Raw genomic sequence first — 15,880 nt, forward strand, 5'->3', positions numbered from 1 at the left:
AATCTAGTTACATAAAATTTAAACATGGTATTTCATATAATTCACTTTTGTTTTATTTTTTTCAATCATATCTATGATTTATTTTTTAAAGTATACAATTCGATGGTACTTGATATCCACAATAAAATGGAAGTCATTGTGTTTTTTAATTGCCAAGTAAAAAAAAGCTCACAAAATGCAGCTATTGACTTCTATGCTAACTTAAGCAATCAAACATCAACTCATCCAGAAAGCCAACTTGGACTATGACATCAAATTCCGAGCATATACACCACACATGATAACATATGGGGCTATGGTACACTTGGCAAAAATAAAATGAAAAAAAAAAAGTAGGGCTATGGTACATAAATGATCTTCAATACCAACTAATACTCCAATATTTGTTTACATCATTTTCTGTGTTGAACAGATATTTACTGCTTTTTTCAAAAAACATTACTAAAGCAGAGTTTTCTGTGCTCACTTCACTTTTGGTAAGCAAAGCGCTTCATCCTTCGCATTTTACTCTTGTTGCTTAAACGCACTTTGTTGCAAATGTTTTATATAATCTAATTTTCCAACACACTTTCCTGTGTTCAAATGAGGTAAGTGGGGCTTTGGAAGCACATAAAAAGAGAATGAAATACATACTTTAGAAATACCCGTGTTGAGGTGGGTCATGGGTGACATTCAAGATCAAGTTTTGGCATGACATATGGTGTGGCGACATGTCCACTCAAGGAAACTTATCCAGAAGTCTAAGGTACAGCAAGAATGAAAGAATCCTTGATTGCAGACCTTTTGTTTACATCAAATGGTGCTCCTCAATGGAATATTACTTTCTTTAAAAATGCACATGATTGGAAAGCCGACACAATTTCGGAGTTTGATGACCTCATATACTCGACTCGCAAGAGGGGGGGAAGTTGATGACAAGATTTTCTGGCATCACTCCAAGAACGGGAAGTAATTTTTTTATTGACACTGGGTGTCTAAAAACAATGTTCCAACTAATCCTGAGTGCACAGACCTTCAGCAAGGAATTTCCAGCAAGTGAACCTCAGGTAATTCAAGGGGAAAATCCCCCAATCCGATGGCCCCTAGAGATTATTTGCACCCAAGAGGATTCAAATCTTAGACCTTAGAGGGAGCATACTACCAAGACCAAGACCTTTACCACTTGAGCCAACCCCTAGGGGTTCACTCCAAGAAAGAATAGTTCACAAAACACTCCTTCTATCAGGCCATGAACACGCATAATACAAATCCATTCCCATGGAAAAGTATTTGGAAGACAAAGACACCCTTAAAGGCACTCTTCTTTGTATGGATAGCTTCCATGGGAAAGGTACTCACACTTGAAAATTTAAGGAAACATCGATTCATTGTCATGGAGTGGTGTTGCATGTGCAAAATGAGTGGGGAGTTCGTTGATCATTTATTACTTCATTGTGAGATTGCCGTGACCTTATGAAATGACTTCTTCACTCGGGTGGGACTAACTTGGGTAATGCCGAAAAAGGTGATCAATCTCTTAGCTTCTTGGAGAGGCCTTCAAGGTGATTCTCATATTGCAGCAATATTGTGGTTTGGGTCTTCCATTGGGATGTTACATGCTTATGGTGGTGCATTTGGAGGGAAAGGAACAACAAAAGCTTCGAAAATCAAAACTGATCAATGGAAGAGCTTAGGATTTTTTTTTTTTGCCAATACTCTATTCCATTGGATCGTTGTAATTGATTTCAATGGAATAAATTTCCACGAATTTCTTACATCCCGTATACTTAGGTTTTTGCCTATTCTTATGATCAATAAAATTTTGTTTACCCATAAAAAATAATAATAATTTAATTGTCCAACAACCTTCAAGTGTGGCAAACTATACATAATCAGTACATTCTATACCCAGCTACTTAATTTTTTTTATTGGCACCGGGTGTCTGAAAACAAAGTCCCGACTAATCTCGAGGGTGCACAAGTTCTCGGCAATGAGTTTCCAGCAAGTGCACATCGGGTAATTCAAAGAGAAGTTTCCCCAGTCCGATGGCCCCTAGATATTGTTTGCACCCAAGAGGATTCAAACCTTAGACCTGGATAGAGCATACCACCAAGACCAAGGCCTTTACCACTTGAGCCTACAATAACCCAACAATGATTCCCTTGGAGTATTCATATGAAAATCTTTTGTAATCAAATTGTCTAAGAAAAGCAAAAAACCAAAACTAATTCTAATGATTACAACTTCCATTGTTTGGACACCAAGGAAAAACAAAGCCTCCATTGAATACAAACTAATAAAACCATGAGGCTTAGTTTTGCTGAGTTGTTCATTTATCAAACACAAAAGGTGGTTAAAGAAACCAAACAAATAAATGATCTCCTCCTCTCATTTCCTTTGTTTTCTCAACAAACAAACTGAGCACTAGTCCACCTCATGTAACAAACAAAACAGCAGCAAGTTACAAAAGGATCATTGCACAGATAGAAACCTGAGCCATCAAAATGTTTGGATAATAACATTCTTCAAAATGTTAGACCATGGGAAGCAAAATTTCAAGCTTCATTATACATTATTTAACACTTGCACGTTTACATACATAAATAGATATAACTCTCTTTTTCAGCTAAATGCATATAACAATATATCAAGCTGTTGGATGTTTATTCAATCTTTCAGATTTTTACCCAAAACCCGGATACCAAAGTTATTTTAGGCTTAATGCAGTCGCACACACTATACAAAATATTATATCCCATTTTACCTTTTTGAATAAAGCTGAAATTAAGCTTACACGCCCATATACACTCATTTATGCTTTATCAGCAAGAAAATAAAAATGTAAGGATGCCCACCAGCGTCTCCGAATGGCTTGGGGCAGGATTTGTAGGCTTCAATTCCCCACCATTGCCCTTGACATGGGATTTCATGAACCACTTCCTTATATCTGACTGCAATTACAACAAAAAGAATCCAACATCCCATATTACATTAATGACACCGCAGAACAAACCCTGACCCTCTGTTGGTTTTTATACACACAATTAAAAATTAAAAATTAATTTAAAAAAAAAAAGAGAGAGAGAAGAAGAAAGAAAGAAAGAAGAGGAGAAGAGATATCTTCAAATCAGTTGAAGCGGTTTATCTTTCTGTTCTCTCACTCAACCAAGAGCCCAATGGCTTTTCCTAACAGGGGAAAAGATTATAAGCCCTAACTCACCATCTTTGAGTACAGAATGCTAACTCACGAACTTTGCTTTCGACTTCGCGTTACAAACACAACCTGGGAAAAAAAAGGAGCAAGATTTTGGGTTACAAAACGCGATTACTACAGAAAGTGATAGAAGTATCACCACCGTGGAATATTCATGAGTTGGCATGCAAAAGGGAGCTTTGTACCCAGATTACTCCAGACTGAAGAAGTCTCCGTCGTCGCCGTCGAGTGATGCTCTGGTGGGGATGGAGGAAATCGCCGTCGAGAGACCTAGCCTTGGAGTGGGGGGTTTTTTTGGTTTGAAGAACGAATGCAGTCGAATGAGGAAGTCGCCGTCGAGTGATGGGTTGCGGCAAGCTGAAGGAGTGGCCGTCGTCCAAACCTCGCCGTCGAACGGAGGGTGAAAGCAGAGTTCTGTTTTGAAATGAAGTTGTTTGTCGAGGAAGGCTGGGTCACGGGGTAGAAAAGATACAACATTACAATTTATGGCCTTTTGGTCATTTCAAATACTACCAGCGTGGAGCTGTGCCATGCGAATAGAATTTTCCGGACAGCCGGACAGGAAAGGTGGATGAGGGGTCGGGGCGGGGGGACGGGGCTCGAGCGGGAGTGAAATAAAAAAATAGGCATTCTTTAGGCTCGGTTTGAACTTTAGATACGATAATTTTAAATTTTTACATAAAATATAATAAATTAATTAATTTTTTTAATTTTAAAATAATAATAATATTAAAAAATAAGATTATAAAAATATTTTATTTAACTTTTAACATCTCATCTCAACTCACTATCTAAATAGAACCTTAGTTAGACAGAAATTACATGAGATATCGTGATAAATTTATTAATAGTAGTAAAATTATTTATAAATAATAATCAAATAATTTGAATTATAATATTTTATATGATTTTAGAAAATGTGAGAAGAAAATAGAATAAAAATATTATAAAATTAAAATATTGTTATAATATAATTTTTTAATATTATCTTTATTTTAAAATTTGAAAAAATTAAGTTATTTCTTGTGTTTTATTTAGAATTTTGAAAAGTTATAATAATTAAGTACAGATTAGATGAGAAAGTTAAAAAAGTTAAAAATTAAAAATTAAAAAATGTTTGTATTTGAATAGTATTTTATCCTTTTTTTTAAGGGAAAACTCATAACTATTTCATTAAACCAAAGAGGAAATACATGAAGGTATGTCCTCTAAAATTACAATTGAATAAGAAATAGATAGAGCATCTTGTGCTAACAAGTGAGCTATAGTATTACCATTTCTCCTAACATGAGAAATTTTCCACTTGGCAAAATTTTTAAGCAATTGCTTGGTCTCATCAACATACATGCTAGCACAGTTCCAGCCTTGCTTTTCACCTTGAAGAGCAGTAATGACTTGCCAAGAATCACCCTCAAATATGACCTGATATAGTCCTAAGTCTAGCCCAAATTGAACTACTTGGAATGCATCAAAAGTTTCAACAAGATAAGGCTCAGGAAACAGTAGTTTACTAGATCTCATGATTGCTAGAAATTGGCTTTCACTGTCCCTTACTGTCACTTCAACACCAACTTGCCCCTGCACTTTGTCTACAGCACCGTCCCAATTCAATTTATACCAATTCGAAAGAGGAAACATCCATACCTCAGCTGATACGCAGGGTTTGCTAACTCGACCCCTACTGCAAGCATCTTCCTCTACTAATAAGGCGAGGATACTTCTAGCCTCTTTGATGATTTCTTAGGATGTGCAAACTCTTCCTTGAAAACATATATGTTTCTTCTCCACCAAATCGTATTAGCCACAATAGCAAATTCTTGGAGAGTCTGGCCATCCATAGTCCTAGCTAAGGCTTCAAAAGTTAGTAACATGGAGGGATAAGAAATAGAGCATTTCTATAATCGTTTAGAGCATTGGCTCCAGATATCCCTTCCTACCTCACACTCCCATATAGCATGTGTCACACTTTCTAATTCCCTGCAACAGATTGTACAGAGTGAACTAACCACAACTTTTCTTTTGAACAAGTTAGAAAGGGTAGAGAGAGCTTCAAGCAAGCTCTCTATAGAAAAACTTTGTCTATAGGTTGAACTTTAAGTTTCCAAATCTGTTGCCATACTTCTTTGAAGGATCCACCCACTGCTTGATGCTTGATTCTTTGATGCCAAGTTCTGAGACATTGCCATATGGTAGGAACTTCTTACTGAGAAGCTTCCAACTTTGGAGCCTCTCCAAATGATTCTGTCCCTACTGTTTAGAGAACTAATTGGGGTTTTTAGCACAATATCAGCCTCTCTTGGCTCAAAAATCTGCTTCACCAAATTAGAGTTCCATTGTTTAGAGATAGGGTCAATCAACTCAGAAACTTTGACATTGTGATCTAGATCCGTGACCTTACTAAAAACTCTGTTAGGAGATGAGAATGCAAGCCATTTATCCTTCCAAATGAAAGTATCACACCCATTGCCTATTCTCCTGGAAGAACCTAATTCTATAAGGTGCCTAGCTGCTAAGAAGCTTCTCCAGATGAAAGAAGGTTTGGACTCTAGTTTGGTCTGTTGAAAGGTGGAGGATTTAAAACACTTTGCCTTCAAGACTTGGGCTGCAAGGGATTGGGGTTGCTGGATCAGACCCCAGTAATGCTTTCATGAAGAGCTCAAGGTCCCTAAAGCCCATCCCCCCTTTAGATTTTGATCTCCCCATCCACTTCCATGAAACCCAATATATCTTGTGTTCACTGTCTTGCTACTCCCACCAAAACCTTTGGATTAAACTATTTATTTCTTTTAGTAGAGAGGATGGCAATTTAAAAACCCTCATAGTGTATGCGGGGAGGGATTGAACTAGTGCTTTGATGAAAACTTCCTTCTCTGCTTGAGATAACATCTTCACTTTATAGTTGCTTATTCTTAGTTTGATGTTGTCTAAAATTCTCTTGAAAATCTTGCATCGATTTCTTAGGAGTCCTAGGTATTTCTCATAATACATGGCAAACCTAATCCCAGCAATAGAAAGGATATACTTCTGAGTGGCCTTTACTATATTCTTACTAAAAAGATGGAGGTTTTCTCAAGGTTCAACCTTTGGCTAGAAGCTGTTTCATAAACTCTCGACAGCTCAATCATTGTACTCCATTAAATAACATTAGCCTTACAAAATAGGAGGCTGTCATCAGTAAAAAAGAGGTGAAAGATTCTCATTTGACCTTTGGTCACAGGACACCATGGATCAAATTCTTTTCCTCTGCCTTACTGACCAGATTACTTAGAGTTTTAGCACATAAGATAAAAAGATAAGGTGAGATGGGGTCACCTAGTCTTATACCCCTAGCTGGATGGATAACATCGAGAGGAGAGCCTTTTACTAGGATTGAGTAGGAGACTGACTCAATACATTTCATTACAAGTTCAACCCAATGGTTGCAGAAGCACATCTCAAGTAGTATAGCTCTGATAAAACACCATTCAAGCCTATTGTATGCTTTGCTCATATCCAGCTTTAAGGCCATATAGCACTCCTTACCTGTCATTTTACAAGACATAGTATGCAAATCCTCGAAAGCCACTATGACATTATCAATGATGAGTCTGTTAGGCACAAAAGCAAATTGAGTACAAGAAATAAGATGGGGCAAGATAATCTTTAATCTATTAGCTATAAGCTTGAACAAACCATTACAGAGAGAGATAGACATGAATTCAAAAACTTTAGTAGGGTTCTTCTTCTTGGGAACTAGGGTTATGAGAATATTGTTAATGGAACTAAGGCTACCTTTTGAGTTCAAGACAAATAAGACTGCTTCACTAACTTGTATGCCAATAGTAGCCCAATGTTGAAGAGAAAGTGCAGGAAGGAAGCCATCTAGCCCAGGGGAACTGAGGCCATTCATTTGAAATGAAGCATCATCAACCTCCTGCTGAGTGAAGGGTCTTGACAGCAAGGCATTTTGAGACGGGGAAACTCGAGGGGCCATAGTCTCTAGACTTTCAGCAATGTTAACAAGATCTGAGGAGGTAAAAAGATCTTTGAAGTAGACTTGGAATAGCTCACTGATGTCCTCAGGAGACTGTACTTCCTAACCATTGCCATCCATCAACCTTTTAATCCAATTGGTCTTCCTTCTTTGGGAAGCACATTGAGGAAAATACTTTGTATTATTGTCCCCTCACATAACCACATTTGCTTTGCTCTTTGTTTCCATCTAAGGTTGTCTTCTTCAAGCATATTGTTGACTGATTTTTTAGCTTGCTTAATAGATTCATTGAGATGACCTCTATTACTTTTTTGTAATTTAGATAAATGGGATAGCTTAGCATTTAATGTCTTTTTGGAAAAACCAAAGATCCCCTTGCTCCAATGTAGTAGTTTGTGTTGGCATTTCTTGAGCCCCTCAGTAACATAGTTTAACTTGTTAGAGTCTTGGAAGTCCAGACTGACAATAAGAGGGCAGTGGTCTGAGCTCAAAGTAGGAAGGGTAACCACACTCGAATTAGGGAAGAAATAAGCCCATACAGCATTGCAAAAGCCTCTGTCAAGTCTTTCTTTAGTGAATTCCCCCCAAAACCTACCATTTGACCAGGTGAACTTATTCCCAATAAAACCCATATCATGGAGTCCACATGCTTCTATAGCATAACTAAAGGCCTCGATTTAGTTTTTAGGTCTCAGCAAGCCACCTCATTTCTCACCAAAGCTTAGTATTTCATTGAAGTTCCCTACACACATCCATCCCATTGCAGGTACTAGTTTAATTGCCTTGAGTAATTGCCACATTTCCTTCCTCTTGGCTATTACAGGATTGCCGTAAAACCCAGTGAGTTGCCACTCAAACCCCTCCTTGGGTCCCTTAACCAAGAGGGAAATATGGTTTTGAGTATATGAGGAAACCATTGCCTCAGTGTCTTCATTTCAAAGGAAGGAAATTCCTCCACTAAGATATTTAGAATCAATAACAAAACTGTTTTCAAACTTAAGACTGTGTTTAATGGCTTCAAATTTGTTCCTTTTACACTTTGTCTCCATTAAGAAAATAAAGGATGAGATATTAGATTGGACTATTTGATGCAAGTCATGAACTGTCTTAAGGTTCTCAAGCCCCCGATAGTTCCAACTAAGGCAACTCATAAGGATTGGTGGGACTGTGCCACAGCCTCCACCTCATTGACAATGCTCGGGTCCATTTTTTCTTTGCTTTCATATTTTTTTTTTACTGATTGAGCTGAAATATTGCATATTTTATATATTTAGAACCAATATATTTTATTTATTTTATTACATTATTATTAGTTTTAGATAAAAAATTGTAAATCTAAATTATGATTTAAATTGGTTAATAGCATGATTTTATGCTTAATTTTATAACTTGTTATTTAATTGGGTAATATTGTTTTACATACATAACACAATTTTGATATTCTATTCTTTATTTTTTTATTTCATTTTCTTTATGTCCAAGAAGTACAAAAATTAGAAAAGAGAAGAGTCAAAAAAGTAAAAAAGCAAAAAGGCACGGGATAGGATTTCAATTGGGATTTGAGTGGGACTTCAAGTGATACACGACAACAGTTTTTTTTTTTTTTTAGAGGTATTTTCAGTCGCACACAATTTTAATTCTCTTGGGGCATTTTCAGCCACACGACTTGGACAAGGACTTTTCATTTTATTTCATTAGAGTGCCACACACTATTTTTTTGGCTGGGGCATTTTTCAGGACTTCAACATTAATTCTCTTGGACATTTTCACGCTGCACTTCCTTAGGTTTTTGAAGAGAAGGTCATGCCGCACGGAAAGAAATTATTTTTAGTACTTTGGTCTTCTATGCACACGGGGACAAATTCGTTTTGGATCTACACTGCAGCGCTATTGAATAACTCCTTGAGGGGTCCAATTGTTGTTACAGTCTAGCCTCCTCCTCTACTTTCAATCTTTATCTCCATTCATTTGGCTTGCTCTTTTCATTCCCTACTTTTTATTTAATTTCATTTTGAAATTTATGATATATTTTTTATATTTTTTATATTTTTGGATTAAAAGTTTGGGCATTTTATTTGCTATTTATTTCATTTTATGTTAGTTATTTTTCTTATTTTTTTAAACTTCCATTAAATATGAATTACAATTACATTTTAGATTAAATTCTGTTTTATTATTTAATTTTTAAATTAATTAAAATTATTTAGCGTAGTTGAATCTTTAATTGTTAATTTCAATTTGTTAGTTTTTTACGTTCCATTTCGATATTAAAAAAAAAAATTAAAAGTATGAATCTAGTCTATGACTAGTGTTTTTTTTTTAATTTTCACTACACTATTCAATTCATTGTACATACTACTATTTTTGTTTGTAAAACTTTTCACCATTTTATACGAATTTAGATTCAAACAACTTTTTCTGAAGAGACGATCTATGAATTTTATTCATAATTATTACAAGACATCCTCCTGTACTTAGAATAGCCTTTGTGCTATTCATTTTTTAGTGAGTCACCCACTGCATGGTTACTGTAGTTAGGAATATCATACATATCTTTCTTGTACTTGGTTGATAAATCCGAAATACCCCCCTTTTAGATCAAAGAGACAATCTCAAATTTTAAGTCCCTAGCTCTTATTTTCCATCTGGCCATTTTTTTGGCCTATTCTAAGACTATCACTTGGTCAGTAATGAATTGGTCCAAAGAGTGTACCTGAGCCAAAAAGTCATTTGAGATACCAAGATTCTTAGCTGGATTGAGAAAAGAGCTTTGGACATAAGCTTTTTGTACAACAGAGGGAACTTTCTTAAATTGGTCATTTTCCACCACTCATTGCATATCAAAAGGAGTAATTCTAGATTTGGACAGCATAGACCCACATTTTTGTACCTTTTATATACTTTCCATTTTAAGCTGCTTTTGACTCTGCCACGTCCCTGCTTTCCTGCTGCAAGTCCATAGCAATTGCCTTTTCTACGACAATTTCCTCTACAACAACCTGGCCCTATTCCTTACTTTCAGGCTTACCTCTTTAAGCTTCATCCTTGTCCTGCATTCTTTCCCTCCATTGATAGGATTCAAGTTTAACATACTACTCTTCCCCATCACTATATTTTTTGTACTGAAACTCACTATGTCTCACTGCAGGTGCTCTCAACCAGACACCATATATATGCTGGCCACCTCCATTTAATGCCAAAAATACTTCTCCAAACATAGGAGGGATTGTTGCCCAAAGTCAACTTAAAAAATGTAGAATGAGGAAAATACTTCACCTTAAAAATTAGAAAAATTAATTAAGTAGAATCATGCATAAGCTGTCAGCCTTGTTTTGCTAACCATGCTAAATTAAAGATTTCTAAGTTTTTAAAGCCCATACCACCTTTAAACTTGGAGATACACAACTTTTTCCTACCCACCTAATGCATCTTCCACTCCATATCACATTGATCCCACCAAAACCAAGCAAACATCTTTTCCAATTCCTAACAAATTGATTTAGGTAACTAAAAACAACTCATTGTGTAAGTTGGTAATGCCTACACAACTGTTTTAATTAGGATTTTCCTTCTAGCTTATGAAAGTAACTTCTCTTTCCAACCTTGTAGCTTATTCCAAATTCGTGTCTTCAGGTCCTTGAAAGTATTCTTTTTGTTTCGACCAACAAATGAGGGAAGACCTAGATACTTTGCATGATATTGGACAGATTGTACATCCCAAATTGACTTAATATCACTTACGTACTCTTGACTCACATTTCTACTAAATAGCAACTCTATATTTTCTAAATTCAGCTTCTGCCCAAAAACATTTCATATGTGCGTAAAAGCTACTGGAGACATTCATTTTCAGACTTTGTAACTTGAAAAAAAAAGCAAAGTATCATCAACAAAAAACAAATGGCTAATGATTGGTGCTCCATTATAAGTTTTCACACCTCTAAGCAAACATCACCGTTCAACATCTTTAATTAACAAAGACAACACTTAAGCACATAGCACAAATAAATAGAGAGATAATATATCTCCTTGTCATAATCCTCTCAATGCACCAAAAGAAGAAATAGGAGTACCATTAAGTAGAACTTTTATATGAACTGAATTAATACAAGATAACATCATATCCACCCATTTTGAATCAAAACATCAATTTAAGCATGAATTTTTCAAGAAAACATCCTATCTACCCATTTTCAAGCTTATACTAGTATAGTTAAAACTATAAGCTATATAGTTAAATTTAATAATATACTAGTATGAGCTCATTATCATAAAATAATATACTTATATTATATGGGACTTAATTTATTTTATAATATTTGTATACTTTTTTGTCCATTGAAGGTGGATTCTTTTTTAATTTTTTTAATAATAGTTTGTATAATGGCCTAAAAGATTGATAAAAACTTGCAACATAATTAAGGCTTCCCAAAAATCTTTGTAATTATTGCTTATCTTTTATTTCATCAAGAAATTTATTAGCAAATTCTATTGCTCTATTAATTGGTGTAATAGTACGATATTATGTATAAGAAATCTAATTTTATTTTAGGTGATGAGATAACTAATTTGTTTTGTTTAATTATATGAATAATGGTATTTAAATGTTTTCAATGTTGTTCAATAGATGAAGAACAAATGAATATATCATCTATATAAATGATTGAAAATTGAGTAAAATGAGTGAGTTTTTTATTCATAATATTCTGAAATTCACTAGGAATTTTTTTTTTATCCAAATGGCATAATATTCCATTTATTATGTCTGAATGAGACTGTGAATTGGAGCCAGCCTCAAACTTCTAGAGAGAGAAGGCAGAGCTTCTCTTTAGAGACCCACCCAAAAATAAAAAATAAAAACAGTCTGGGGGGATCAACTCCTCCCTTCCTCCCTCCCTCCTATTTGCTACTGTCCTTCTTCCATTGGTATGCTTGTGTTTTGTTTTTTGATGGGCACACGCCCCACCATGGGGTTCTTAAGCTGCCGATCTTTCAGACTGCCGAAGCTTTTATCAAAAGGAGCATTGAGTGACCCACACACATGGGTCAAAGTGCCCACGTGGCCTCCACGCGGCCACCACCTCGAGGGGTCCTTCTACAGCCATGCGTGGTGTTTTTGGGGCCAATAATGTCGGTAGCTTCAGGGATGATAGCCACTTCAAATTCCTTGCATAATGTTTTGTTGAATTTCTGTGTATTTCTTGTTCTATTTTTGTATGTCATTTTTTGGCATTTCTTGTGTATTTTTGTTTTAGTTGTTTGGTGTAATTTGTGTTTATGTCAAATAAATAGAAATAGGCTATTAGACTTGTTGTCCATAGTAATTGTTTCTCACTTCTTTGGAGGATGGGGGTTGGTTTCCCCTCTCATTCTTTGGAGGATGATGGTTGAGATGCTCTTTCCTCTTTTAGAGGGTGGAAGATGGATATCTCTGTTTTATATAGAGTGATATTTTCTCAAACAAACTAAGATGGAAATTTCTGTTGTTACAAAGTCTCGCATCCCATAAGGTTTTGTTACTTAAGAGCTTACTGAAGTTAAAATAATGCCCATCATAAAAAAATTTGTATGCAGGGACGCCCCCCACAAATGTGTAGTTTGGCTTGTAATATAGGATTTTCATGTATTTATTAATCACAACTATAACTTCATTCATGAATGAAATGAAGTCTATTTATCATAAAAACAAAAAAAGAATGGGGCTGTGAATGCTGTTTTATACCGATCTTTTTCCGCAATTTAAATTTGCCAAAATCCACTTTCATATCAAATTTTAAAAACACAGTAACATTATAAAATTGAGATAATAAATCTTTTTTATTAGAAATCGGATACCTAATCCTATAATACCTTATTTAATAGTTTATAATTAATAACTAATCGATTAACTCTTCATACTAATTCTGCTTATTTTTTAACATAAAAAGCAACATAACTTCATGGTGATTTACTTTTTCTAATTAATCATTTTGTTAATAAATCATTTATTTCTTTTTTACAGAATTCTTATAATTCATTGTTCATTTGAATTGGTCGAATTTTAGTAGGAATCTTCTTTTCAAAATTTTTTTTATCATAAGGTAATTCAATTATATATTATTTTCTACTCCAAAAAGCATTGGGAAAATTGAAGAATACTTAATTTTTAATTATTATTTTAAAGTTATTAATTTTTTGGATTAATAATGAATATTTTAATTGTTCTTCAATTCTTTTATATTTTAATTCTTGTTTTAAGAAATTTATATGTCTTTATTTTCTTTTAATCTTATTTTTTGTTAAAAAAATAATTTCTTTGGTTAATAAAACTTCTTTTAGGGAATTAATTTCTTTTGATACTAGAGAAAATAAAAATTTAAATTGAATTTCTTGCCCAAGTATTTTAGTAGAAATTCCTTATTATGTTACAGAGAAATGGTAAAGTAAGGTAAAAAATAGATTTCCCAATATTACTTTGATATTAATATTTTTTACTAAAATAAATGTTGTTTTAAAGCAAATTCCACTATTACAAATATGTGCATTAGATAATTTATAATTTATATTTAATTTTATTCAATTTACTTGGGATAATATCTCTTTTGTTTTTTTTTCAAAATATTTGGAAGGTATTAATCATTCTTGTATACAATTTAAATCTGCTCATGTGTTTAATAGAACAATTGTTGTAAAAGAAAATTCTTGATTAATAGAGACTATTATTTTAGTATAAAAGTTTTGAAAATTTATTCTATCAAGGATAAAAAATTATCCGTCTTATCTTTAATAACTATTGTTAAGCATTCTCTTTATTCTTTTTTAGGAGTAGTAATTTTTTTTATCATTTTCTAATAATAGAATTTCTTGTAATTGTTCATTTGAAACTTCTAGTTTAATATTAGAGGCTTTCAGATTTCTAACTTCTTATTTTATTTCATTAATATCTTGTTGTAGGTATTGTAATATGACTTTTTGTGTTATTGTTTTAAATCTATTTACTATTTCTAAAAAATCCTATGGTGATGATACTAAAGTAGTGTCATTAGTAAAAGTATCCTTTAATTTTGTTAAATAATCTTTTCTTTTTTGTGGATCATTAATTTTATCAATTAATTCTAATATAATATCCTCAAATTTTGAAATAATATTAATGGTTTTTTATTACAAATATAATTATTTTTATCTAGACAATTAGAAACATTAGCATCATCGAATTGCTCAAAAAAACTTTATTCTTTTAATTGATAAATTTCTTTTTTTTGAAAAACTTTCTTCTTCTTCACTTGTTGGTATTATAAAAATATTTAATAATTTTTTTTAATATTTCAGGTACATCTAATTCATTAATTTGCTGTTTGACTTTATAATTTGATTTGTAATGTCCAATTTTCCCACACCTATAATAAATAATTTGTTTTTTCTTCTTATTATATTTTTTTTGTATTCTTTATTGGTTTATTATAAACTTGTTTATCGATCTTTTGTCCTTTTAGATGCTCTTTTATATTTTCGTTTCTTGTTTGAATAATTCTTATAATTTTTAAAAATTATTTTTTCTTTTTTATGTTTTCTAGAATGAGGCAATAATGGAGCATAACTAAACTGTTCACAAAAGGTACCTAATTCTTTAATATGAAGTCTATGTATAATCTTTAGTATCCTTTAATTTTGCTAAATAATCATTTTTTTCTTGTGGATAATTAATTTTATCAATTAATTCTAATATAATATCCTCATGTTTTGAAAAAACATTAATGGTTTTGTTATAAATACAATCATTCTTATCTAAGCAATTACAAACATGTACCTCATTTTCTTTTATTTCACTATTAGAAAATTGTTTTGATAGGCTTGATTCTTGTAATTGATAAATTTCTTCTTTTGAAGAACTTTTCTATTCTTCACTTGAATATGTTATAAAGATATTTAATAATTTTTCTTTTAATGTTTTAGGTATATCTAGTTCATTAATTTGTTGTTTGACCTTACAATTTGACTTGTAATGTCCAATTTTTCTACATTTATAACAAACAATTTGTTTTTTGTTTAATTATACTTTTTTGTAGTTTTTATTGGTTTATAATATATTTGTTTTATCTTTTGCCTTTTTATAGGATTTTTTATATTTTCGTTTCTTGTTAGAATAATTCTTATAAATTCGGAGCTAGAATGTTATTTGTTGGAGGATGTTGAGGTTCTTGTAGAAAGTTTGGACATTTTAATTTGGTATAGGGTTAAATCCACCAAATATCCACTTCTTGCTCTAATAACAAGAGATATCTTGACTATTCCGATCACCACCGTAGCATATGAGTCAACATTTAGCACATGAGACCATGTCCTGGATCCATTTCAGAGTTCTTTGGTGTCTAAAACTATAGAGGCTTTTGTGTGTGGTTAAAATTGATTGAAGTCTACTACTATATGCTTGAGTCAAAGTTATTCGAATAAAATTGATAATGCAGACAACTATAAGTTGGACTTAGGTAATATATATAAAGATTCTTTTTAATTTTTGTTATATATCTTGATTTTGTTATTTTGTAACACTAATTTCTTTAACTTTAACTTTGTAATGTAGAATTAACCACTAATATGACGAATTTACTACGCAAAGATGATTGAGGTTTGAGGTGCATTTGTAAAATTGTAAAATTGTTGCTTGTTCAATTTTGTTTTATTATTTTTATAAATTTACGTGAATCTATTTTATTTCCTCACTAATCTTATTCTT

At 32.9% G+C, this 15,880-nt stretch overlaps 1 protein-coding gene across 1 annotated transcript in view; it reads right to left on the reverse strand.

The window, feature by feature from the left end:
* LOC122291791 (replication factor C subunit 1) overlaps nt 1–3,763 on the reverse strand; it is a 30,564-nt gene extending 26,801 nt beyond the window's left edge. The window contains exons 1-3 of the mRNA XM_043099767.1: nt 3,380–3,763; nt 3,201–3,263; nt 2,836–2,931 (exon numbers count right to left, since the gene is read on the reverse strand). Coding sequence (XP_042955701.1) covers nt 2,836–2,931; nt 3,201–3,203 — 99 coding nt within the window. The 5' untranslated portion in view covers nt 3,204–3,263; nt 3,380–3,763. The remainder of the gene's footprint in view (nt 1–2,835; nt 2,932–3,200; nt 3,264–3,379) is intronic.
* Nucleotides 3,764–15,880: the final 12,117 nt, after the last annotated feature.

Source organism: Carya illinoinensis, chromosome 13, assembly GCF_018687715.1.
Source record: "Carya illinoinensis cultivar Pawnee chromosome 13, C.illinoinensisPawnee_v1, whole genome shotgun sequence".
Lineage (NCBI taxonomy): Eukaryota > Viridiplantae > Streptophyta > Magnoliopsida > Fagales > Juglandaceae > Carya > Carya illinoinensis.